Source organism: Apaloderma vittatum, unplaced genomic scaffold (genome assembly GCF_000703405.1).
Source record: "Apaloderma vittatum isolate BGI_N311 unplaced genomic scaffold, ASM70340v1 scaffold18850, whole genome shotgun sequence".
Taxonomy (NCBI): Eukaryota; Metazoa; Chordata; class Aves; order Trogoniformes; family Trogonidae; genus Apaloderma; species Apaloderma vittatum.
In genome coordinates this window covers 3851-31084 of record NW_009693084.1, presented here as the reverse complement: position 1 = coordinate 31084, position 27234 = coordinate 3851, and the positions used below count along the sequence as shown (strand labels likewise).

At 39.4% G+C, this 27234-nt stretch overlaps 1 protein-coding gene across 1 annotated transcript; it reads left to right on the top strand.

Moving 5' to 3' along the window:
• Nucleotides 1–469: 469 nt before the first annotated feature.
• Nucleotides 470–24937, top strand: LOC104280277 (rho guanine nucleotide exchange factor 7-like; the record flags this gene model as incomplete). Its single annotated transcript, XM_009877876.1, has 6 exons — nt 470–554; nt 4768–4898; nt 7385–7586; nt 16191–16279; nt 24516–24610; nt 24842–24937. Coding segments are annotated over 6 exons (698 nt in total), but the record flags the coding sequence as incomplete, so codon positions are not given.
• Nucleotides 24938–27234: the final 2297 nt, after the last annotated feature.

The following is a 27234-nucleotide window of genomic DNA, read 5'->3' as shown; positions in this document are numbered from 1 at the left end:
CAGATATAGTGCCTGTGAGCTGCTATAAGAGGAAGAGTATGCCAGTTGTAGTGGTACCCAGTAACCTTTTATGGCAAAACGTCTGGGGAAAGCTTCTCTCTTCTGAGGATTACATCTTAGTCAACTTTCCTGTAATTTGAATGACACCTGATACTTTTACCTTATATGCTTTTCAGTTTTTCTCATATGCAGCTGTTTCTATATTCTCTTTCTATTTAAAAATTAGTTGTTTGGTTGGGTTTTGTTTGTTTTATTGGTTGTTTGACGAAAGATAAAGGAAAAAAAGGAAAAAAAACAAACAACCCCCCCAGTTTTACTGGTGGATAACTGAAAAACTGGATCCTGAAAGACTGATGCTTTGATTAGGCTATAGCTTCTTAGGTCATGGTTTGCATGATAGCATAGTAGTGCTTGGCCCAAAGGCCTATTTCAAAGACTTATTGCATGTTTGTTTGGTTTTTTTTTCCAGACGTTTGATGCAAATGACCTGTATCAGGGACAGAATTTCAGCAAAGTTCTCAGCTCTCTTGTGGCTTTAAATAAGGTGACTGCAGGTAAGTAGACTCTGCTCTGTCTTGGTGCCCACTTAGTTACCTTCATCTCACATCAATGTATATTTATACCTGTTGCTGTGCACATAAAATGAACACGTGCAGCATTTTTGAAGAGCTTTTGTTGCAGTTATGTTGTTAAGATTTGGCAGTGGCCTCTTTGGGTTCTCTAGTCTCCTCTTCTGCAGGAGGAAGCTTTGCAGTGGAGCTCAGGCTGAGCCTTTTAGTGATTATTTAAAAATGAACTGTACTTTTCAGCTTTTATGTGAAGGGGAGAAGGAAGCTGGTAGACAAGTCAGTGGTGGATCGGTATTATTTCATTTAATAGTAATGTAAACATCTTGTTATAATACTCCTAGTCCCTTTTTTTTTTTTTTCTTGCATTGGAAAACACCCCTTAGAAGTGAGTTTTACAACAAATTCTTAGTTCTCAGTAGTGGTCATGGAGTAATAACCGTTGACTTTGAAGCTGCTTAAAACTGGTGGAAGATACTGCTTTTCATCTTAACTGCAAGTGCAAATGTAGCCCATTTCAGTGCATCCTTAAAGCTGTGGTGCACTGACCGTAACTGTCTTGAAAGAGGAGAAAAAGTGCAGCTGTTTGGTCCAGACATCAGTAGTTAATACCCACATCAAAAACCCACGATGGCAAATGGCTTAGAAAGGACCCAGGCTGATCCCTTTCATTTTGGCGATGGGGGTTGCTGACACCAAAAGCAAAAATGAAAACCACATGCAGACTGTGGTGTTGTCTCATTCCTACAAGCAAGCAGAACTGCATAAATCTTCCTGTTTCTGCTCTTCCAAACTATTTTTTTAGTCAGGTGACTGTGTAGAGGGTGTTTTAGACTCTTATCTCCCTAGTGTAGTATTGCAAGATGGCTTTCACATCTCCATCTGGTTCTGCAAGAATTTGAAGCATATACGAGTTCTTCTGAGATGGGCCTTTGATGGAAGGAGTGTGAGTAATGAGCATGAAGACTGGTGAAATGCTACTATGGATATACCAGTTGCTGTTTGTAGACAGATAAGGGGAGAGGATCTGATGCAGGGAAGATGAGATAATGGTAGAGAAGAGGAAGGTGTTAAAAAAAAAAAGATACTGTAAACTTTGGAAATCCTTGGGTAGATGAAGGTAATCTTTGGTTAGATTTTTTGATAAAATTACCAAATTAATATTTGTCACACATGCATATCTGTTGCCAATCGGGCCTTAAGTTGCGCCAGGGGAGGTTCAGGTTGGGTATTAGGAAGAATTTCTTTACTTAGAGGATTGTCAGGCGTTAGAACAGCCTGCCCAGGGAGGTGGTTGAGTCACCATCCTGGTGTTTGAGAGAGGGATAGATGTTGCCTTGAAGGACATGATTTAGTGTTGTTAATAGGGCTAGGAAAAGGTTGGAGTTGATCTCGAAGGACTCTTCCAGCCAAAACTATTCTGTGATTCATTCAAGATTCTTGTATTTTTAGTTACAGAGTTGGATCGACAATAATCCCGTTGAAAAATTCATTGAACGTGTTTATTTGATATTTTAATGGGAACTTTAAATGGGGTCTGCAAGCCTTTTAAATTTATCAAAAGTTCAAATGGATTTGAAAGTATTCAGGTATTATTGGTCAATATACTTGCAATTTGCATGTGATTGGTTTGTAATAATTTTTGTTTTCAGCTCAAACAGATTCAGTTTCCAATTCAAGCCTTAAAAGGTGCTCTTGTGTTTGTTTATTAGCTCTGCTGTTGCAAAATAGAAAATTTCAGGAACGCGGAAACAAATTCAAGTAGTGTGTTTTAGGGTTGCCCAGAGGGTGGAACACACTGCCATGAGTCAGCCTGATCCTGTTTTTCTAGGTAAACTGTGTCAAGTTATAATACTGGATTTGATGGTGTATTTATTGTATTTGACTACAGTTAGGAACATAGCAAACTGGACATGGAGATGTTTTGAGTTACTTTTAATTCTTAAGTTCTATTAGTTACCGATTTGTTACGGCAACTTGAAAGCATTTGGGAGCGTTAGAATTAGCTGTAAAATTATGACGTACAAATGAAGACCATGATCTAGGCTCATTTCTCTTCTGGCAGTCATAAGTCAAAGATGTCCTCCCTGCACGCTGGCCATTGCAGAAGAGAACAAAGAGCTAAACCCTCGTGATCCCTCAGTTTTGTATTCAAATATGACATATATGGAATGGAATACTCTTGTTGATCACTTGTCCTGTCTGTAACTCGCCAGAGGTGCAGTCTTTTAGTTCCTCGTGCCCGGCACCCCCAGTGTGGCACACAAGAGCCAGCAGTGGCCTTGGTCACTGTAGGAATAAGTATCAGCAAGAGCCTTTCTGCATCCCAGTCCCAGGCAGTAACTGTGAACATCAGGTGTTATCACTGCCAGTAGCACACACTGTCTGCAAAAACATGCTGCTAACTTCAGAAAGTGCAGCCTCTGAGAAGAGACTGAGCTGAGAAGTAAAAGTCACTGAACAGAAATGATTCTATTTAGCTCAAACCAGGACATTGTCTGTTCTGTAATGGACTACAATAATCAATGTTTATGTTAATATGGTGGCCTTTAAATGCTTATATTTAAAACAGGTTAGCAAAACATGAGTGGTTTTTTTGGTGACTTCAGTGTGGAATGAAACGATCCATGCAAAATGTGGAACTTCATGTGAATAGTTCTAATAATGCGCTATTTGACTAGGGAGTGTATATTGATAGATCGGGCATTTTTGAAGGATAACAATGACTCATTTAAAAAGATGCACCTGAGAGAGGTGTTTTCTGCTCAGTTACTGCAGACCAGAAGGATTCTTTGTGACTGCTTCCTTCCTTGTTACCTCAAAGCCTTTCCCTCCTCCTGCTTCTTGGCTGCTGTTGGACGCCATGCTGAAGTTTGAAAGGCATTCCAGTTAAGATGAATTAAGATCTCCCTTCAGGTTTGATGTGGAATAGGAGATAATATTTGTTCACCAGTGTCCTGATAGAACTGAGCCCATATCTGTCACTTCCCCTGGACCAACAATAACTTGGATTTGCATGATCACAGTCTACTTTAGTCTGGAAGTAACTAATAGGAGACTGTAGCTCTATGAGTGTAACTCTGATATGGAGATCAAGTGTTGGAAGCAAAACAAAATGGTTGGAAAGACAAGTAACAGAGACATAAAAACCAGGAGACCAGTTGGGAGGCTTGTGTAGCTTAGTGAAGCTTGGGACAGAAAATACTGTATTGCTTTCAGGGCTCCTTGAAGCTCAGATACTCAGTGAATGGTTTCCTGGGATGTTGGAAAACGTGAGCAAGTGGAAGGGAGCACTGGTGCAAAGGAGCGATGTTTGCCTGCTGTAACGTGTCACCTGCACAAGGGCCCTGGGAGCAGCCTTCTCTTGGGGTGTTGGCTGCAAGGACCGGGGGAGCCGGTGCAGCTGGGAGCAACCCCTGTCCCAGCGTAACGCTGGGGAGAAGCTCCCAGCAGTGCTGACCCCAGCCCTTAGGAGCCAACTTTGGGTGCAGCCCGGCCCCTGCCAGGCTGTGGCCTGCTGACCTGCAGGAGAGGACGCCCTGCGGTGTGTGGGCCGATATCCTGTCCCCGGGGAAGCACCTAGTGTCCAGGGCTGGGGCTGCCTCGGTGCCCCCTCAGGGTGGAGGCAAAAAAAAAGAGGGAAGAGGTTTTGGGAGGGTGTTGGGTTTTTTTGAGGGAGCAGCTTTCTTCTCTTCTACTCCTATCTGTTCCCAGTTCCCCGTCCAAAGAAGAAGAAATAACTTAGTTGACAAAAAAGGGATGAGACAAAGGAACTTAGGAAAAAAGACAGTGGAAGGAATGTTTTAATTGAGAAGGAGATGGCGGGGGGGCGGGGAAGCTAAGAAACAAATGTGGCTGGATTTACTTCAAGTTTTATGCATTCAAAATTCTTGGCCACTAGCTAAAATTATGCTGGTTAATTACCTTTAAATGGACTGGTAGTGAGTTAGGAATGGAGAAATAAAACCCTAACCCCTCCTCTTCCTAAAGGACTCAAATTGTTTTCCTGTCTCTGTGGGGAAGAAACTGCCAGTGTCTCAGGATTTCAGATTATTTATTACTATAATTTGGTTTAATCTTGATATACTGAGCAACTGTGGTTATATATCTGCTTTAAGCACATGGATTTTAGAGGTGAGCAAAAGTTACTTGCAGGTTTCTTAAATTCTAATATTTACCTTTTCCTCCCCTCATGCTACAGACATAGGGCTGGGCAGTGACTCTGTATGTGCACGTCCCTCGTCTCATCGGATAAAATCTTTTGATTCTCTGGGATCCCAGTCTTCACACAGTAGAACTTCAAAACTCTTTCAGGGACAGTATCGGAGTTTGGTAAGTTTTAGAAGAAATTAAGTATGCTGTGGTGTGACTATTTTTTTTTTTTTCTTCTCTTTATAAGGATAAGATTTTTAAGTCAACAATAGTATAACAAAGTCATCGTTTCCTCTCTTTCTCCTCTGTATTTCAAGCCTGTGACGCTTTACTTTTGTAGCTTTTTTTTTAATGATATTCCAAAATACATGCAACTTTCTGTGAACTAATTTTTTTTCATCACTTACCACGCCATGTTGTCTGCCCACACAGTATCTTCCTGGATTTATTTCTTACTTTTCAGTATAATTGCTTACTTTTCTAAAGTAAAATTTCTCAATTTCTCCATGTCACTAAGTTTAGGGATGATGATTGAAAGATATTCAAACCTCAGCAAAGGTGGCACTTTTAATATTGAGAGTATTAGTCGTTACTCCTGTTTTCTCTTACGTTTCAAGCCTTCAGGTAACTGAGGGATATGGGCAGTTGTTTTATGGTACAGCTGAAATCGAAATGGAGTACTGTATTGAAACTATGATGAAAGATGCTTTTAGTGACTAAAAGGTTTGCAAGGATGGCTCAGATTCCTACTGTAAACTGCTTTTCCCATCCTTGAAAGAGCCTGTTTTGAACTATGTGGTGATTGCTGTTTGAAACTTGAAAAACAGTGCTCTGCTTAAGCTTTCTTAGGTGTGGTTTGATGTGTTTTCTCTGGTAGAAGACACTGTGCAAGTTCTTGCCCCTAGGCCACTAATTCCAGCTTCCACTCTGTCGTTCACAACCCACTCCGTTTTGTTGATCAGCTGTTCTGGGGACAAGTGGTTTAGCTGGATCACTGAACAATCAGAGTTTTAAGCATTTCTGTCACTTGAGTGACCTGAGCAGCTCTGCAGAGAAGTTGCAAAGGGGCAGAGAAATTACAAGAAAGTTGCTAAAGGCCAAACCCAGGAAATTCTGGGTTTGGTTTTGTTGCTGTATGTGATCCATTTGGAGCTGTTCTAGCCAAATTTGTACTCAGTTTCCTCTAGTGGAGAGCCATCTTAGCAGAGTAAAGGGGCTGTAGTTGATGTCGTTATGCAGTGCTTATTTTGTGGCTTTTTACTGTTTACTAAGGCAGATTTTTGTCTCCTGTTGAGCACTCACAGCAGAAGAAAGCACATCATGTACAAGCAAAGGACTTGCGCAGAGTCACTTGTTTGAAAATGTGCTGATCTCATTGTTGACCGTTGCGACTCAGAGCAGCGTGGGGCTTTCTACATATTTCCAAAGTTGTGTTTGCCTTCATTTCCCCACAGTTCCTCAGCCACTAGAAGTCTCGTTGTTCAATTGAGTTGCGATACAGTAACACGATTGCTGTGGCTATGAGTTAAGCCGACACTTTATAAGATCCCAGTGACAATGTGGCAGTACGTGTTGTAGTCATCCCAACTCTATAGACAACATGTAGGTGAAATTCTGCTATTTGGATAGCTGACTGGGATTGCTTAAGCAATCATTTTCTCACTAAGTTGGGTTTTTTTAGTTATACTGATATTGATCCTTACTTATGATAGAAGCAGACATGATTTATAGTCTTGTTCTTTCAGTTCCAGTGCAGTGGATTATATTGGGATTATTTAAAGCTGTTTTAAGTATTTAGCTTTGCGTAGCATAAAAGTTTGTCCGGACTCTCATAAAATGCTTGAATGATGCACATATTCAAAATTAACATCCAAACCCAAAATGCTGGATTTGAACATCCTTAATTTGAAAGACTTCTTAGAAGTAGCTATTAACATTTAGTTGTTATGATAGAGGGATAATCTGCCTTCACAGCTGTGATAGGGGACGAGCATGTGTATATATATAGATATATGGACAGCTGCGATTCTGACATGCTGCAAACTTGCAGTTTTGCTAACCTTGAGGCAAATGATTTTTGAGTACTTATTCAGGGTATATTGCATAACTGTAGCATAGGTTTTGTGGAAGAACAGGGTCCTTCTCCATTTGCAGGCCATGGAGACTTGCTCATTCAGGTGTGGAACCTTCCAGTCTGATCTGTTACAGATGAAAAAAACCCCCAAGTTTTAAGCTGCGCAGTCTCTTACTTATATCCAGAATTAAAGTAAACCTAACTCAATTCCTCCCTCCTCCCAGCCTGGAAAGTTTTAGAAACAAGCTCTCTTATGTAAAGTTATTGTTTCTTTGTAGTTGCCAGACAGTTTAAATTTATATAAAAAATAGAATTAGATTTTTTTAGGGGGGGTAAGAATTAATCTCATTTTAGCTCTGTTACCTTGTGCAATATGCTCTCTGCACGGATACTAATCTATAAAGTAAAAATGACAGAAATACTACAAATGGCAAATCATCCCTTACAAATGCTTAGCATAAAAAGTTGTGGGGGGAGTGTTTTGTGGGGAGGAGAGGCTATTGCTCCTTTATGGATGCTTTTGTTTCATTCATGAAATAATTGTTTAAATCTCTAATGTAATCTTTTTGTTCTTCATATTCTCACTTTCTAGGACATGACAGATAACAGCAACCATCAGTTGGTGGTGAGAGCAAAATTTAATTTTCAACAGACAAATGAAGATGAACTTTCTTTTTCAAAAGGAGATATTATTCATGTTACAAGAGTGGAAGAAGGAGGCTGGTGGGAAGGAACTCTAAATGGCAAAACAGGATGGTTTCCAAGTAACTATGTGCGGGAAGTAAAATCAAATGGTGAGTTTTAAAGGAGAGTATATTTGCACAAATTCTTGCTTATGGTAGAGCTTGATAGTTGGTTGATTCACTAAGAATTGTAATGATTTTTGTTTAAGCTTGATTGTGTTTACTGAGTTTCATTCACAGTAATTGTCAATGCTCAGGAACTCGTAGTCCTCCACCCCACATCACTATATAGTGAGTGCTTTAGGAATATTGAGTGAACAATACAAAGGCAGAAAACTGCCTTGTGTCATTTGCTTGTATCACAGAATCACAGAATGTCAGGGATTGGAAGGGACCTCAGAAGATCATCTAGTCCAATCCCCCTGCCAGAGCAGGAACACCTAGACGATGTTACACAGGAAGGCGTCCAGGCGGGTTTTGAATGTCTCCAGAGAAGGAGACTCCACCACCTCCCTGGGCAGCCTGTGCCAGTGTTGTCTGTTGGTCTCTGTCACAGTTGGGCTGCTCTGATTTCCTGGGTCTGAGTTCCTAGGATGCTGAATTTTGGTTCTGATGCCGACATACTTTGAATTGATGCTTTGGATTTCATAGTGAGAGATTTCCTGCAAATCTCCTTAAAGACAACAAAACCAAACCAAAACAACTCCCCTAAAAGCCAATAAAAAAAACTACACTAAAAAAATCTCTAAACATGTCCCATCTTAGAAACAAACAACAGCAGGAAAAATCCCCAATTCTTCAAAAATCTACTAAAAGTTAGAGGCATTTTTGAAAAGATACTGGCTTTGTGAAGTTTTTTTTTTTCCTTATTGTTCGTGTGCCTTCAACTTTTCTTTATATAGGCTTCACTCTTCCACTGAAGTTTTGTTTTCAATGTCATACAGTGAAAGTGCCTCCTGTAAATGTCATTTTCATGACTGAATGTCAGAACTAATATTGTTTTTTTTAATCCACTAGGACCTTGATGTGTGTGACATCTTTTTTTTTTCTATTTTCTTCTTTGTCTTGTCTCTTTCTTTCAGAGATTAGGGATAAACCTTGTAGGACAAAATGACCCAGGACTCGGAGAGGTTTTTCCCTTGTCACAACTCCCATTAAAACACATCTCTTTTGGCCCTTACTAAAATAATTGGCATGGCTGCTTTGTTTTTTTTTTTTTAAGGCGGCCATAAAGTTAGGTTATTGCAAATTGGAGTTCTGAGGGTAAAACTCATTTTTTAAACTTGCTCTTTCTCCTCCAGTTGCATCTTATCTTCCGTGTTTTTGCCGAATGCTACAGTCTTAGTTCCGTAACTTGGTTGTCATTTTCAACTAGATCCTCGTAGGCACAGTCACAATGTAAGACTTGGCTTTAATGTTTTTCAGACATCTCTCAGATGCAGCTTATTCTGAAAAACAATTCCTGAAGCCTTTATTTTTCTTTTTTTTCCCCCCTCTCTCCTTATATATGTAGTATTGTAGCAGTCTCTTTCAGCTGGCATGACTCTCTTGTCCCATTGTTATTCGTTTAACACCTTGCTACAGAGGTCTTGTTTGGAATTGATCGGTTCTGCTCTCTTCTGACTCTCGAGACTGGAACCTGGGTCGGCAATTGGGCTCCAGAGTTGAAATAGCTTTTAACAGTTAGTGTGTGAGAACCAGGCGTGTTCCCTGTGCTACAAGGGCTTGCTCCTTCTGTCTTCTATGAGACTTCTTGTGTTCTTGGAGCACACTCTCACATACTCAATTGCTTCTATGGAAACGAATGTGTGCTTGCACTTTTCTCTTTCTCAGGAAGTTGAGTTCATTGTTTTCTGTGCGTTTACTGGCTATTAAAAAGTTAAAATGACTGACGTGTAGGTTTCCAGCTTTCTCTGTTCTCCTTTTCCTTTTTAAAGACAATTAATATGTTTGGCCTTTTCCTGTACTTTATGGAGCTTGACATGTCCTCAGTGGTTTCAAACATGAGTGTAGCTAGTTCGCTTACTGCCAAATCAGCACAGCAGGTACTTTTTAATTTATCAAAATACTGGCTTTAACATGCTCTTACTTGTTCCAATTGTCTGAAGTTGACCTTTTTATAATAAGGATGGGAGGGTGATGGATGGAAGCATGACAGATTAAAAGCTTCTTGATGGCTGTTAACTCTTGTATTGAGTTGTAGATCAACCTTTTCCCTTGATGGATATAGGCTATGGAATGTTCTGTTGCTGCTACCTTTATGTCCATGCTAGTTGTATTTCAACTGGACACCTGACCTTTTCTCACTACTTTTGCTTCTTTTTGTGTGTTTGAGGTCACTGTAGTGTTTGTGATTTTGATCATGTCAGTTTGCATCTACTTTTTCTGTTCTTTCTTTGAGATGGCCCTAAATCTTAAAGGACTACTCATTCTTGTGAGCCTTCGCTGCTCTTTTTTTGTCACTGGTGGAAATCTATTTTAACCAATATTTGTAGATATATTGAATTCTTCTTACTTGAATTTCATTGTCTGCATTTTGCTACTCTCTTATTTTTTTTCAGTTTTCTCGATTGTTTCCATGGAATTTGTTACGAACATTTCTACTAAGCAGTTTCTGCTTTGTGGCTATCACTGAAGGTGCTAGAGGGCTCTGTCCTATAATTCTCCTGCCGTGCTCAAAGTGCATTGCTGCTGCATCCTTTGAATGGGCTTCATAGAATCATAGAACAATTCAGGTTGGAAAAGACCCTTGGGATCATCGAGTCCAACCATTAACCCTACACTACAAGTCCACCCCTAAACCATATCACCCAACACCACATCTAAACAACACTTGAACACATCCAGGGATGGCGACTCAACCACCTCCCTAGGCAGTCTGTTCCAGAGTCTGACCGCTCTTTATGTGAAGAATTTCTTCCTAATGTCCAGCCTAAACTTGCCGTGTTGCAACTTGAAATCATTCCCCCTGGTTCTGTCCCTAATTACCTGCTGTCCTTGTTGAAACAAGAATCTGTCGTGCCACTTGCCCCAAAGCTCTGAAGTTACATGAATGGCTCTGGTGAATTTTCCTGAGAAGTTTCATCTAGGTTCTATGTAAGGGTTGACAATCTCTGCACTCCTGTGCCCCTGCTCTTTTTTTCCTGGTCTTCATTAGACTTGTGGATGTTTCTTGACTTGAAAGTCTTTCACTGCCCATTTTATCTTGAATTTCTGGCAGCTATATATACATCTCACTTTAAGATTTTGCCAATTCAGAAATATTTTAAGTGTCTTCATGCTTTAAGCTTGAGGTTGAAACGCAGAAAGTGGGGTTTTTTTTCTCATGTATTTTAAAATAATGTAGTAGAACACAAGCTCCAATTCAAAATGTGTTTTCTGTCAGCATTACAATGAATTTATTTAAAGAGAGATCAGGATAGAATTGTTGAAATAGTTGCTCTTGATTAAGGTCTCTTTATGAACAAAATATATATCATGGATGTCTTATCAGTTTTCAAAATACTCTATAAAGTATTCTGACATCAATATTGTGACTCTAACCTTCTTTATTCTTCTAAATGTGCCTGAAAATACTGTGACTAGTTAGAAATTCTGTGCAGGCAACACTGTTACCATTTTTGGATGATGTGCTGTTGGGAGAGCTCCTGGGAGGTGGTGGATATGGTGAAATAAATACCTTCAGTGTGCTGAAATGTGACTGTGGCAAACTGGGTAACAGAGGAAACAAACGAAGTTCTTTATGCCTGTGTGGCTTGGTTTTAATTCTCACAGAAGTCATAGGCATTTTATGTTGAGAGATATGGATTTTTTTTATTCTAAATTAAAATCCTCTAATGTCAAATAACTGTGTATTTGTAATCTTGGCTTGTACCATTGCTCTGAAGTTAGATATTCAAGGCAAGATAAAAGGAGCTGATTAGTAAGGGGAATTGCCTTTAACAACATTGCTTTCTTAAAAGATTTTAGAAGAAAATTAAACTACAGTGCATATATTGCACAGGCACAGCATGTTACATAATAGGGCATCTTGGAGTAGCTAAAACATCACAAAGCTGTTCCCATATTGTAATTTGTTTGCTTGGCTGTGCCAGAATGATGAGTGTTGGCACAGAATGCCAGTAGGTGTGTTAAATGGGCTACGAGTGGTTGCAGGACAGGTACTGAGAGTATTGAGCAGAGCACAGCCTGTAGTTTTCTTAGGTTTTGATTCCTTTGTTTTGGGAAAATAAATGTGGCTGAGTTGGAATATGGTTTTTCTTTTGCTTCTTAGTGTGTGTTTTTTCTTTGCCCCCTGGGTCAGGGGCTGGGGAGGAAAGGAGGATTTGTTAGAAATCGTGGTACTTGCAATCAAACTTGCAAATATAGAAGAAAAAAAACCCAAACAGTTTCTATTCAGGTACGTGCATACACTGTAAGGAGCAAAAAGATGGTCCATTTCTCTCTCCCTCCCTCTCTGTGTGCATATTTTCGTTTCCCTTTTTAAACCTTGTAACATATCGCCTTTTTTAATGTTCTTTGTCTAGTCAGGAAGTGTTTTGAAATGAGAGGACTTTATTTTCATCCTGCTGTGCTGTTACATGTGACACAGAGTAAAATATTTGTGCTGTGTAAACTTGTTAGATATTTGACAGTGTGGCCTTACTGAATGGGGTTTTTTTTTCTGTTACATAGAGCAGGGAGAGGTGAAGGTGTAGGTGGAATCTTGTCTCTTACACTGCTGCTTCTGTCTTGCACGGCAGAAAGGTTTGGAGGCCTATTTTTGAGAGTTCCCTTGTGACGAGAAGAGTAACGGTTAGCCAGTATGGGATGTGCTTGCTTAGCTGCTGTCAGATGTTAATCAGATTTTAGAAAAATCACGTGGTCACTTACTGGGTTTTATCAAAGTGTAATTCATTTAAATGGCAGGAGACTACGCAGAAGGGGATAAAGCTTTGAAAAATTACATTTGGTATGTCACAAACTGTATTCTAATTCTTCACAGAAATAAATGTGTCATCACTGTCCTGACCCCTCTTCTGTTGTGCCTACTTGATGGTTATGTTAATATCAGCCCCACTGCAAGTTACAGTGTCAGTGGTTCTTCTGATTGTATGTCAAAAAAAGAAAGAAAAAAGAAAAAAAAAAAGGAAAAAAAAAAAAAAAAGAAAAAAATCAGTGTGGGAAAAGGCCAGAGTATCTGAAAACCCACGAAGAATGCTCATTTTTCCTTTCTCCGACCATGTGCACTTGGAGGGGTATTTTGTTCTTGGGTCAAGTATCACTCTGCAGGCGTAAATATTGTAGAAGTTGGGACCAGTGAGCGCTACCAGGACAGTAATGTTGGTAGCTTCCACGTGGCGGAGGGGAGCCTGTCACAAGCAGGGCTGCCTGAGCCGACTTGAGAACTGGGAACGAGCTTCGATCTTACCCTCCTGGCGTCAGACTCGAACTGATCAGTTCAGAGAGAAGGAGCTTGCTTGTAGCATTTCCCTCACAGGGACCACATGGCTTTTGGTGTCCCAGCTGGCACGTCTTTCCTCCTGTGTTTCAGGGTGAAATAGCCCAAATCGGGTCTTTGTGTCTAGATTATGTGCTGCAGCCTAGGAATGGCAGAAGCACCCGGTGGTGTTCTCGCAGCAGTAGGGTTGGAAATGCTTTAGTAAAGTTCGTCGGGAAGGAGCGCTTTGTAGAGTAGCTTTGGGGACTGTTACATGAAAATGAATGTGATGTAAACTGGAGATGTGACAAGAGAGGTAGGAGAGAACATGAGAATGGGAAGTAATTTGAAGGCAAGTAAAAGAAATTCTTGTGGGTAAGTGAAAACAAAATGAAACAGAATGTTGGGAAGGATTAGGTAAGTTGTCCTTTTACAGTCACTTAGAAAGGAAGGTGTTCGTAAAGGATAACTACTTAATTTTAGAGAGTTTGTGACATCTTGTATACTATATAGAGGAAGATTACAGAAATAGCTGTTTTAAGTTTTGATTCTACTGAGAGTAATTATTTGCTGGAAAAATAATGTTAAGAAGCCTGTGCCAACCTCAGTGCCCACCCAAAGATGATCTGTTTAGTGAATTCTTCCTGGTTTATCACTAGCCGCTTCAAAGCATTATCAAGTGTGCTGAGTGCAGTTGAATTTAATGCTTTGATGAGGAGAAAAACTGATAGTGGTAACTTACCCCGTGGTTTCAGTCAGCTGGATAGAGTCTCTTCCAGTATTTGGGCAGGCACTTGTTTGCTTTGGATTCAGTTGTATGCTGCGGGTGTTTTTGTTGTGTTAATGGAACAGAAGCCATGTGACTGGGAGAAAAGTAGGATGAAGGGAAGGATCTTCTCTATGGGAAAACTTGGTGTCTGGCTCAGGTAGCTCTCTTCCCGGGCTTTGGGAAAAGGAGCTTATGTGTTGGAGTGAGCAAGCTTCCAGGGTTTTGCTAACGTTTCAGAAACCTATTGACTTCACAGACCTATGGACCTGTAAGACCTCTGTATGTTCCCAGTCTGCTGAATGGGGGTGACTCTTGCTCGAAATATTGAATGGATTTTGCCATATGTTTTCAAAAGTATCCTAATGTTCTTTCTTGAAGGCTGATAAATAGCACTTAACCTTTGTTTATGCTATGAAAGTGATTTCCGATGTCCAAGATCAGAATTTTATTCTATGTAATGCATTGTTTAATAAACTAATTGCAACAAGACTGTTTCTTATTCCTCCTTATGAAGCAAGACAGTGCTTAGAGGCAGAATACCAGACATGACAGACAGCTGGACTAATTTGCTGTGTCTAATTCTGTGTTTCTACAATAGAAATGGCCTTTGCATTTTAAAAGCTGAGTGATGACGATGACTGTTCAGGCAAAGTTATTTGAATGTGTGATTCTTTTTTTTGTGTGTCCTGTTTTTAAATCTGAATTTGATCACGTCTCTCTAATGGGTAACTGAATCAGAACAACTGGTGTAATATAAATGATTATATTTCAGGAAGAAAACTCTCCCACTTTTTTCAGCAGCTTAGGAGAAGAAAAAGTTGGGGGAAGAGATATATTTTTATACCCTTAAGATAACAGAGTAGCTGGCAGAAGAGCAAGATTTCTGTGACCACACAACTTCCTTCAGATTGACAGGGCTCAGACATGTGTATTATGATAAAATTCAGTGACCTTTTTCCTTAAATAACTCTGTTTTCTTCTTCCATGCTTTTTGGCACATAATTAATAAACCTTTAGAGTCACAGAATCATAGAATCACAGAATGTCAGGGGTTGGCAGGGACCTCTAGAGATTATCTAGTCCAGCTTCCCTGCCAGAGCAGGATCCCCTAGGGCAGCCACACAGGAATGTGTCCAGGAGGGTTTTGAATGTCTCCAGGGAAGGAGACTCCACAACCTCTCTGGGCAGCCTGTGCCAGTGCTCTGTCACCCTCACAGTAAAGAAATATGTTTATGTTGAATGGGTTTTTTTATGTTGAATGTTTTATTTCCTTTATAGTTAGGTTTTGTTTTATGTTGGGTTTTTTTGTTTGGTTAGTTGGTTGTTTTTTGGGGGGGATGATTTTTTTTTTATTGTTTGTTTTTTCAGTTTTTTTCAGTTTGCCATTTTATTGTTTGGATGCAAATTACTCAAATGCTTATTTGAAACTTGCATATTAGAGAAACCTGCTTACTTGAAAAAAAAACCCCACAAACAAACCAAGACACCATAATATCCTGATAAATACAGTCTCACAAGCATTCTCATTTGGTCGTGTGCGAAATCAAATGTGAGAAGTTGAAAAGAAAGTAAGTCTTACCTGCTGTTTCTCCAACAAGTGGCATGATGCTTTTGAGTGTCTCTTTCCTTCATCTTCGCTGCTGTGTCACTGACTTAGAGGAATGGTAGAGGTGGAGGGGAGGCTTTAGGAGTGTTTCAGACCCTCTTTGTTCTGAGGGTCTGAACTCCACTCTCAGGACTGTTGTTCTCCCAAGAAAAGCACGCGTTCCTGAAGGGCAGACTATGGGACTATAGGAGGGATTGCATTTATTGTTACACAGAAGCACAGAATCATTATGATTAGAAAAGACCTTCCAGATCATCCAGTCCAACCATTATCCAACTCTGTTCTCAAGTGCATGAGCATTTCTAACTTTTACTTCATGGATAGTAAAAAATAATTTGTTTTTAAAAGATTATTTTCTGGGGTAGACATCTGGTAAGTCACTCCACTACATGTACAGTGTTACAGTTCTCTACTGCAACTAGATTGAGTGTAATGTCCCACCTGTGGTATGTTCAGCCTTTAATTAGTCACCTGCTTTTGCCAAGTTCATTGGATTGATATTAAAACTTAATATTGCTTTTGTTAGAAAGTGAAGCAGTGTTTGGAAATGCCCATTTTTTATTGTTGTTGTTTTTTGTTTTACATGGCAGTCTGCGATAAAATTTTCCTTTTAAAAAAATTAATTTTGGAAGAGGTTATTTTAGTAACTGAAATTCTAATTCTGGTTCCAGAAAGAAGAATGGGCATTTTTCTACTTACCTTCATTCTACTTACCTCTTCACTGAGGCTGGAGTTTTATTTATTGTGAACATATGAACCATTTTGTTTCTTTACCAATAATTTCAAGCACAAGTGTGTGTGTTTTTGTGAAGCACTATTTTCACTGTATCTTACAATAAATATTTAAAAACAGTTTGTTTGACCTCTAGTGTCGAGCTATGAAACTGCACCCCATTGATGCAAAAATATCTTATGTTTCAGAAAAACCAGTCTCCCCCAAATCAGGGACATTGAAGAGCCCACCTAAAGGCTTCGATACGTCTGCAATTAACAAAAGCTATTACAATGTGGTGAGTGATTCTTCTTCCTCCATGTGAGCTGTAATATGCAGTAGCAAGTCATTTAATGCTCTTATCTGCACAAAAAAATTGGCAGTCTTGTCAGAGCCTTTGTGCCAAAACTAGATCGGGGTTTTCATGAGTTCCCATATCAAGAAGATCATTTAGTTTAATAGAATATCACCAAATATGGATTCTTAAGCGTGATACAAAACTATAATCTAAAGTAAGTGAATAATAGGCATTTATATAATATTTGATGTAATATTTTAATTGCTTTCCTAGTTTTTGATTTCCCTTTACTCTCTAATACCCCAAATATGCAATCAGTCTTCCCCAGTCTCTATGGCTTAATGAAATTCTGCTGTGTTCAAATGATAAAGAGTATTCTTCGTCCTTTTTGTTGAACAAGAGATGGAACATTTTGAAAGAATTTGCCTCCTTTGTATTCATGCTTTTAAATCGACTCGGTTACTAATTTTGGGAACGTGCATGGATAGATTTCACAGTAAAAGCAGAGTCATCCTTTAAAACAGCCCCAGGAATTCTTAACCTACTACTCAGACCTCTTTAGTACATGCCTGACCAAACTCTGCATTTAAACAACCATTTTGAGAATCCTTTATTTACTAACAGTAGATCCATTGGGTAGCAAAAGAGCATCTTACTGTTTTTGGTAACCACTGCACCCTGCTGGTGTAAAAACAAAATGCACTGTTTCTTGCCCTTTGAAGCAGCTGTCGTTTGGTTTCGGTTTTTGTCAGTTTTTAGCAGGGATCATAAAGCATCGTTTTATGCTTTTGTCCTCTGCGATTGTGGCATGAATGACACCAACCACCTGGCAGAACAGAGCTGGTTTGCATGGTGTCCCCAAACTGACAACAGTGAGGCATCCTCCTGCCCTCCCCTTGGCTCGCTTCATGCCTCTTACTAGCCATAATTCCATAGTAAAGGGAGGTTCTTTGGCTACTGTATCGCACACCTGCTAGTCACAAAGGAAAGTGCCTCTGCAGGCACATCTTCCTTCAAACTGCAGGAAGTCATGATCTCGCTGTGGTACATCCAGCAACCAAATACTTGATAGTTTTTTTGTTCTTTGCTCTATCTCCTTAAAGCAACTTTGAAAAAAACCCCACCCACTAAACTATAGTCTGTAGTAGCAAATATGTATTTTCTATTGTTTTGATGTTAAAAATCTGTATTTTTTTCAACACAAGTAAACTGAAGAGAATGCAGCAAAGGAGATTTAGTTCTTTTGTTAGGTAGAAGACTGCTCTCAATTTATATCAATGTTGAATTTCTAACTAAAATAAATTGACAGCTATTTTGAATGCCACACCTTTAGATTTGGGTTGGGTTTGTATTTGGTTTTCATGTTGTTTTTTGATTTTGTTATTTTTTTGTTTGGTTTTTGTTTGTTTTTGTTTTGTTTGGGGAAGGTGTTCTTGGTTTGGGTTTTTTTTTTTGAAGTCAGTGGTAAATATATGCCTCATATATAATCTTATGTTATTATTTCCCTGATAGATCTTAATAGAATGGAAAGTAAAGAGTTGCAGCTGTTTAATTTGGGCTTCACTAAAACTCCAGTCTTACTGTGTCCAAAATGAATCGAATCTTCTGGTTGCATGTTTTACTTTGTACAAGTAATACAGGTCATTTTTTGAGGTGATAGTGTACTTTGGAAATAACAGAAAGTAAATGTTTGTAGTTACAGTGGCTAAGTTATAAAAGGCCATACAAATCTGAAATTTCACCTTTGCCTTGTGGGCTTTTTATAATTGTTGCCTGGATAATTTATCATTGTAATCACGAGAGATTCAAGCTATTACAGTTGCAAGAAAAAGTATGTGAACCTTCTGGAATTTCATATTCTGCATTAATTTGTCATAAAATGTGATGTAACCGTCATCTAAGTCAAGAGTATTGATGAATAGAATGTGCCTAAAATAATAACAAAAAACCAATTCTGATTCTCCATGCCTTTATTGAACACATTCATGCAACATGCAAAATGCTAGTGGAAAAAGTAAGTGAACCCTTGTAATCAATAACTGTTTGGCCCCCTTGGCAGCAGTAACCTCAGCCGGGTGCTTCCTGTAGCTCTAGATCGGAGCTGCACATCGTTCAGGAGGGATTTTAGCCCAATCTTGCCAGCAGAACTGCGCTAACTCCGGCATATTCTCTGGACATCTCATGTGCAAGGCTCTCTTCAAGTCATTCCAAAGCATCGCTGTTAGGTTGAGGTCTAGACTCTGACTTGGCCACTCCAGAAGGTGGATTTTGTTTTTCTGAAGCCATTCTGATGTGGACTTGCTGATTGCATCACCCAATGTCTACAGAGTTTCAGCTGACGTACAGACATTCTCACTTTAGGATAAAGATATTTTTGATACACTTGGGAATTCACCTTCACCTTCCCCTCAATGACTGCAAACTGGCCAGGCCGTGATGCAGCAAAGCAGGCCCAAATCATGATGTTTCCTCCACCATCCTTTACGGTTGGGATGACGTCTTCATCATGACATGCAGTGCCCTTTTTATGCCAGATGTAGTGCTGCGTGTTCTTTCCAAATAGTTCAGTCTTTGTCTCATCAGTCCACAAAACACTTTGCCAACACCACTGTGGAGTGTCAGTGTGCTCTTTCACAAACTTAGGGTGTGCAGCAATGTTCTTTGTAGTAAGCAGCAGCTTCCTTCGTGTTCCCTGCTATAAACACCCTGCTTGTTCAATGTTTTATCTACTGTAGACCCATGAAGGCAGATGCCAGCCCGTTCCAATAATACTTTCAAGTCTTTGGCTGTCACTCGGGGTTGTTTCTTTGCCTCATTGATGAGTCTTTGTTGTGCTCTTGGGGTCACTTTGACTGGGCACCCACTTGGTAGACTAGCCACAGTCCCAAAGTGTCTCCATTTGTAGAGTGTTTGCCTAACTGTTGAATTTTCTAAGGTCTTTGAAATCACTTTGTAACCCTTTCCATCTTTATATAAATCAACAATTCTTGATCGTAGATGCTCTGAAAGCTGTTTTTGACGAGACATGGCTCACATATTCACACGTCTTGGCAGAGCAAACTCAAAAAGTTTGAGTGTTTTTTAGCAGTCAACATAGCTCTAGTGCACACCTCCAAACTGCTTTTCTTAACAAGGCTCCAGGTTAGCCTGACTCCAGTTAGCTCAAGGATTCACTTACTTTTTCCACTGTAGCATTTTGAATGTTGAACAATTATGTTCCATAAAGGCATGGAGGATCAGAACTGTTTTTGTGTTATTATTTTAGGCACATTCTATTTGCCAATACTCTTGACTTAAGATGACGGTTACATCACATTTTATGACAAATTAGTGCAGAACACCATGGAATTCTAAAAGTGTCACTTTTACTTGCAACTGTATATACTCTGGGAATCGGTAGACGTAGCTGGCTTTTAAAGTACTTTAATTTAAAAAAAAAAAAAGGTGAAACTAGTGGCCATCATACCTACTCTTGGAATTAGGACATTTTTCATCTTGTTCAGGTGCAACTTTCTTAGTGCACTAAACTGATATAAAAAGATTCTCCACTGTTGACAAAATATTGTGATAAGTCGAAAAGATCAGTTTATAAATTTTTTTTTATATATATACATGTGTCTATAGTAAATTAGAGCACTGACCCTGTAGTGCTGTTCTTAAATCTGCTTGTAGTGAATTGGATAATTATAATTTTTTCACATTTTTACACAGTGTGGCACATACCCCCACTTTTTGTTTAAGCTTACCATTTTATTCTTTTTATTTAAGGAATGAGAGGCTGTGCTCTAGCATGCACTTTGCTTCAGAGAAGTAAGACTTTACTGCTATTCTTAAAACGTAAATTAGACATCTAGATTTTCTTGAAAAATACTAAGTACTTGCAATGGCAACATAACTACAATTATTTTTAATAATTATAAAAAATACAATGATTTTTACATGTAGGTAAGACAAACAGCAAATTCATTCAGTGAAGCAGAAGCAATTTAACCAGTGAGTTGAATTTTTGTTGTCTGAATATGAAAGCTGCAGGCTTGGGACTTCCCCGTGCTAGAAGGTTTTTATCATCAGTCTGTGCTGATACCAAAATTGAGCCTATAATAAGGTAAAACCAGAACAGCTCCAAATAAACATTGGCAATGGGTAGCTAAAAGGATGTAGCTTGAGTGAAAGAGTAAGTGTTAAAATCTGTGTTAAGGGCTCTCTTGACAGCCAAGTGTGGTTTGAGGCTGGTACTCTGGGACTGTCTGCTGGTTTTGTGTCTTTCCTCCACTGTATGGATACATACTGAGACCCTGTAAACCTCATGATTATTTGTTGCTGGTTTTCCCAGGGAAGGGATCTGTGCAGGTGCAGGCAGCACCTGTGGGAGCTTTCGTTGGGCTGAGGGCAGGATCAGCGGGTGGTTCAGAGGAAGGTCAGAAAGTGGTAGGAGAGGCTCTGCTCGTCTCCCTTTCTGGGAGAAAGGCTGGCATAGATGAAGGGAAAGGGACTTAATGTAAAGAGGAGACAGCTTTCACCCCTTCCTCTGTTCTGCACCCCCTTGTAAATGTCTCCTTTATTTTTGTGGGTTTGCAGAGCTCCATCTGAAGTTCATAACACAAATCACCTTCCAGTTCCAGTGTACTTTTATTAGCTGTACCTTGCCCTGGGTGTTGCTGACAAGACAGAGCACGCTTCTATTTTTTCTGGCTTGGGAATGTATTTTAGTAGAGCATGACTAGTGCTACAAGGTCTTGTCCTTCAAGAAATGATGCAAGTCTACAGAGGTGTGTAATATGAACCAGGCTCATCATCAAGCACAAAGTATTTTTCATGTAGAAGTAATTTAGTGGCCTGTTGCTGAAGAAGTGGGCATACTATTGCAGGTAATTCCCTGAAGATGGAGCAGGCGTTACTGAGTTTTATTTTTATTTGAGATACCCTCGAGAATTTAAAACTTTGGTGTCCAAAATAAAACTGGATTATCTCCACTTACAGGATAGTTGCCTTGAGATTACGTAGCTGTTCTAATAGCTGCTAAAGAAATGGGCAAATTTCTTCATAGTGTGACTATTTGGATGACCTCATTTTTCACTGAAGTGTTTGAGAAGTGATGGAAAATAAGTACTCCTTCTGAGGCCGGGCTTTTAAAGATGGGTCAAGAGTTTGTGTTTACTGAAGTTCATAAAAGTTTTCAAGAACCCTTGAAATATGGCGTATTTGTGTGGTGCTTTGCATTGCCCCTGTTGAGGGCCTGTTTTAGCGGGGTCATCTCTCAGATTCTCATGATCCAGGAGAATTAAACGTTGGTCACCATTTTGCTGAAGTACCTGATATTTCAGTTGAGTGCTATACTACTCCCGTAAAACGAGGAACACGCTATGAAATCCACGCCCAGGCAGAGCTGTGAAATCTGCCTTTTCTCCCCCTGATTTGGAAGGCGATCAACTTCACATAGGTCATTTAAAATCCATTTTGGGGTAGGTAGTTTTTGCCTTAGGGAGGCGCTGGGGTTTTGTGTGGCGGAATTGTTACCCGTGCTCGAATTTTTCCATGCCGTGTGATCGAGGGAGCTTGTGCTGTATGAGCTCAGTTGTCTGTGCCTGCCATTCATCAGCCGTACGGGCTCTAAAAGCTGCCACTTCAATGCTGCTCTTTCGGTGCCCGGTCTTATCTGTGCAAATGTTGTGGTGGAGTTGTGGAAACAAGGTCTTGGAGGTCTCATGGGGTCTTGCAGCAGCCAGAACGCGCAGAAGGCGGGAAAGGGAAGAAAGGTGATTATTAGAGCATGCGGGCGAGATACGGAGATGAGGAATCTAAGGGTGCTCTGGTGCCAAAATACCGAGTGACAGTGCTGACTACTTAGCGCTGCAAAGCACAGCCCGAGCGTTTAATCCTCCTAGCTTCTGGGTAAGGTAGGTAAGTGAAGCTGGAAGGATATGAGATTTCGCAAAGCTGATGTTTTAAAGCTGTGTAAGCAAGTTAGAAAGATATTCAAAGGGAAAAAATGTCATATGCAGTGGAAACTGTACTAGTTTTAAAAAAATAGATTTGATGTGTTTTGGGAAGTGTTTAAAACTGTGTATATATCTAAAGTATTGTGTAATACTGTCAACTACTAGAATAACAATACAGTAAAAGTGTACCTAGTACTTTGCATAGATTTTGTAGCATAGTTTTATTTAAAGTTGCATTTGTTTGCCTTTCTCCAGTAATTTATCATGTTGCTAATTTTAGTTTTTAAGCTTTCCATTGTCTTTTTGCCCCGTCCTTTAAGTCTTTTTCCTCCAATCCCATGTTTTCTGTATTGCAGATAAAATCCTCAAATAAAGATCCAAACCAGTACAGGAAAATAATGGAATTGTGTCTAACGTGAGACTAGGCTTATTTCAAGCTTTGCAGACAGCTGTTTGTAGCAAAGAATGAAAATACTCTTTGAGAAAGTGGAGCAGTGTTACTGCGTTTCAAGATCTCTAGTGAATTTGTTGATTTTTTATCTTTGAATGTCTTTTAGTGCTGTTCACTGCTTCCTCAGGACACTGTGGTTTTGTCCTTGGCTTTCAGTCTCCTCTTCCCTCCTAAAAGCTGTGTAATAACTTTGGGCTGGAAGATTTTTTTCGTAGGAAGAGCCTTATTGGCAAAGATTGGTCCTGCATTTAGTTTGGACCTCATGGATCTGGAGTGCTTTTATATTTCCATTTTACCAACTGGCTTTTCTTTGTTTTACACATGTAAGAGGATATGGGGTTTAATTAGTGGTATGATCAATGGAAATTCCTCCTCTTTCCCACACCCCCTGCCCTGCAGTCTAATTGGCCCAAAAGACCTTAGCTTTTTTAAAATTTCTGTGCTCATATTGTAGATTATGCTCTCATTTCCTAGTTAGTAGCCATAACTTTCCCAGTAACGTTCTTCTGTCATAGTGGTTAGCAGAGAATGGAGATGTTTTAATCTTCAGGTCAGGATTCAGATTTCCAACAAAAGAACAAGCTCAGAAAGTGGTCTCTCTCCCTCTCTCCAAATGAATAGAAGCATTCAAGAAATAAGCAGAATCAATGACACCAATGAAAGGAACAGTGAATTCTCCATTGACATACTGAACTATTTAAAGTTATTTCATCAGGTTCGCATTTAGGAATGAATGGCTTTTTTTATTTCCTAAGAAAGAGTATTGACTACAGCAGTGAAGAATGCACTCAATTACAGTCGTTACTGTAAATGCTGAAATGAGATAGTACTGCAGGCTTGACAAATATGGCACGGAGCAAAATGAGAAGGCTTGTGGCGTGACTTGTGACCAATGAATAGCAAAAAGTTTTCGAAGCTCAGCTGTGTTCATTGAACTACCTCTAATTCTAATGACTCTCTCGCTAAATCGTTAACTTTTTGGGAGAAAAATAAATAAGTAAATTACCAGCCATAGAAGCACAGTAGAACTTGATGTGAATGTATTGGAGGATATCCTAAAGGAGGTTCCTAGGAGATGGCCCAGTGAAATATTTTCTTGGACGTATTTGGGGGTATTCCAGTTGTTTGATTTATACTCAGCCAAAAGACAAGCACGTGCTCCATTTTGTAAATTCTTTGCTTTGCACCAGAATCTGTTGTAGTTTTCTCATAGTAGTGTATATTGTTCCACTCGCAGTGGGAACTTCAGCAGCCCGTTTACAAACAATGCAGTAATGTTGGTCATATTGCTTAAGTGAAGGTAGCAGTTGATGTTATAAATCTGTTAATATTCAGACCTTCCAAATAGAACAGCACATCTGAATAAGTAAACAGTTAGGTAACAAGTTTAGCTGTAATGTGTTGTAATTGGGACTGGAAAAATTACACTAATTGTTCATTTCTCTTGCAACATCTATTGTGCTTTACTCTGATGAGCTTCGACTGTTTTGAAGTGCATAGGAGGAATAATTACCGCTAGCTTTGGAAGGACTCTGTATAGCTCTCAAATTTTACAGGACAAGTGTAGTGAATTTCCAGTTAGTTTACCACTTTTTTTTTTGTATATGGCTGATGGATGGCTCATCATGTTTGTGTGGTGTTTTGGGGTTTTTTTTCCCTAGGAATTTTCATGGATGTATAGTTTTCAGCACTTTTGTGCTGATACTTAGGGTTTTTTAATACAGGAACACTCATTTTAAGTTTTCCTAGTGGTAAGTAAAGTTTAATATACTTTAACACTGGTATTGATATGAAAATTTTGAAGTATCTCTTAAAAATACCAATTAGCGACTGTCATTTATTCTAGGTGCTACAAAATATATTAGAAACAGAAAATGAATATGCTAAGGAGCTACAAACAATGCTTTCGAACTACCTGCGACCGTTACAAGCCAGTGAAAAGTATGTGAGTTTGTTTTTTAAATCAAGCTTGAGATCTCTCTTCTATTGGGGAGGGTTTATATGGTGAAAATTTCAATGTCAATGTGCTATTTCTTGTGTGGACTGTGAGATTCTTGAGACAAGGCTTGCTCTTACTCATTTTTCTTTCTGTATAAAACAGTCTGCTTTTATTAAAGCACAGTTAGTGAACAACTGCAAACCTTAAACACCTTTTGTTTCCTTTGGCTCCAGGTTAAACTCAGCAAACACTTCATACTTAATGGGAAACCTGGAAGAAATAAGTTCTTTCCAGCAAATGCTTGTACAGTCTTTAGAAGAATGCACCAAGTAAGTAATATGCAGATAATGTAAAATTCTAACAAGCAAATCATTTGCTTGTTATTTTACTTGTCGTTTATTTGACATAAAATTTTTGTTCCTTTCACTTTAAGGATAGTTGTTTTGTCAGTACAGTAATACGTGTTTGGATAATGCATTGATTGCTTGCGCAGATACGTATTTGACCAACCTAGGGCAGAGATAGGATGCAGAGATAGGAATTTTGATGTGGTTTGAAAACAGTTTCTGAATTTCCATGATGCATTTGCATTACTGGTGGGGAGATGGTAGAGGAAGTGCTGTTTTTTTTCGTTTGGAGGCATGAATTTTAAGTCTTCTCTTAAAGTAAGAAGAAAAAATGAAGGGAGCTTATGTTGTGGCAGAGCAGTGAAGGAGGGGGTAACTGATTTGAATGAAGAACACTGTCTGACAATGCTGTTTCTGCCTACCCTGCATGCCTCGCTCAGCACATTTTGACAACCACCATTGTTCAGGACAGAAGAATACAAAGCACAAGCAATCTAAATAATAAAAAAATAGCCTCAATGCCTGTACTGTGCTGTATAGAAAGAATGAATCAGTTGACACCTGTCTTCCTTCTGCAGGATAGACTCAAGGGGTAGCTGGATATTTTTCAGCTTGTACCTCAGCACTTGGGGGTGTAAGAAAGATGACCATATCACATTTGAATTGTCCTAGTGATTTCCTAGTGTCGAATCTCTGCTGAAAGCGTAGGTCAGGTTCCTAACCTCCTTTGTGTCCTTTTCCTTGCCTGTGTATGAGCAGAGGCAACTTGCTATCCGAATTTGCTTGTTTTCTGCCAAGTTAGTAATTTGAACTGCTTCTGAGGGCTCAGGACAAGTTTCAGTCTGCTGGGAGTGCTTGGCTCTGAGAAGTAATGAATGTCTTGGATGGAGGAGAAAATATCTCTTCTGGCAGCAATGATCTTTAGATCATCTCAGTGTGTCTTGTTTTGACCTCTCCATCCTCTCTTCCCCTGAGCTGCTCCATGTGAAGAGGAAGCTTTGTCATGACAAAGTCTAAGCTGTGTCTACACTAGGTAGTATCACATGTCTGGAGCTGTTGCTGACTTTGGATTCCACGTCCTCGCAGCTGGCTTCTCTCCTTCTCTTCTGCCTCTGGATGGCTTAGACTGGAGAGCATGAAAAGGGAGGACGATGTAGTCCAGATAAGTGTTGAAAATATTCTTGAAATGGCCTTTCTTCCATGCTATGAGAAAGAAGAATATTTTTTTCTGGCAAGTTACACTTGATCAATCAAGTGCCGAAGTCCCTGAGAATGACTGTTTGTCCATGTACTTAAGTATTTCCTTTCTTTTCTTGTCACTGTACTTTGTTATTTCATTCTTTGTTACGATTATTTTGTTTCTGGTGATCAGAAGTTAGAGAAATGAAGTACCTTGAATGAACAGACTTCATCTTTTAAAGCTTTTGATTCAGGTAGTCTTAAAAACAAGAGTGGAAGAGCACATGCCTTTAACCAAATATTAGTGCAACCTTTTAACTTGATATGTAAGTTGATGTGATATGATAATATGACTTCAAGCTCAGAAAGCTTTAGAACTCCTTCATTGATTTAAACTATTAGAGCAGCTTCTCATAATGTCCTTTATTTCTTTTACCTGCTAAGTGAAATGTTGCTGTGTAATAAATTAGAAATGTAATAGGTACTAGTGGGTGGGCAGAGAAAGTTATGCCCCAGGGCTGCTGAACGGTTACTGCAGGTTTTTTGTGTTATTTTCATTTCATAAATATGCTGATCATGCCAAGTTGTACTTTCAGTTTAATTTTTATCATAGCATATTGACTTGAACCTCCTCCTATTTTTAATCTAATCCATCATAATTCCCATCATGTAGAAGAATGCTTGCCCTGCTGACTTTTGTTTTTTTCTGTGTCTCTTTTTTTTTTTTTTGGTCATTTTACCATGTCTTTTTTGGCTAGTGAACCTGTTCTGTAAATTCAGAGTAGCTTCTAGGCTGAAAATAGCGTTATCATTTTATTATATTTTTGGCAGAGAGCTTATAGTTCCGTCACTCTGGCACTTTATATTGCAGCATCCAGTGGGATACTTTTTCTAACTTGACACATGTGCCAATGTCCTGCCAGCTGTAGTGCTGCCAGCCTACTTCGCTTGGCAAATGCCTGTTCTTAGGCATGAGAGTTGAATGTATTTTTTGAATTCCACACCCCTCTTGAGTCGGTTTGTCATTTGAGGTTTCTCTTTGCAAATCCACGTATGTACCACAGAAACTTTTTGCTGCTCGTCATCTTCTTGTCTGCTCC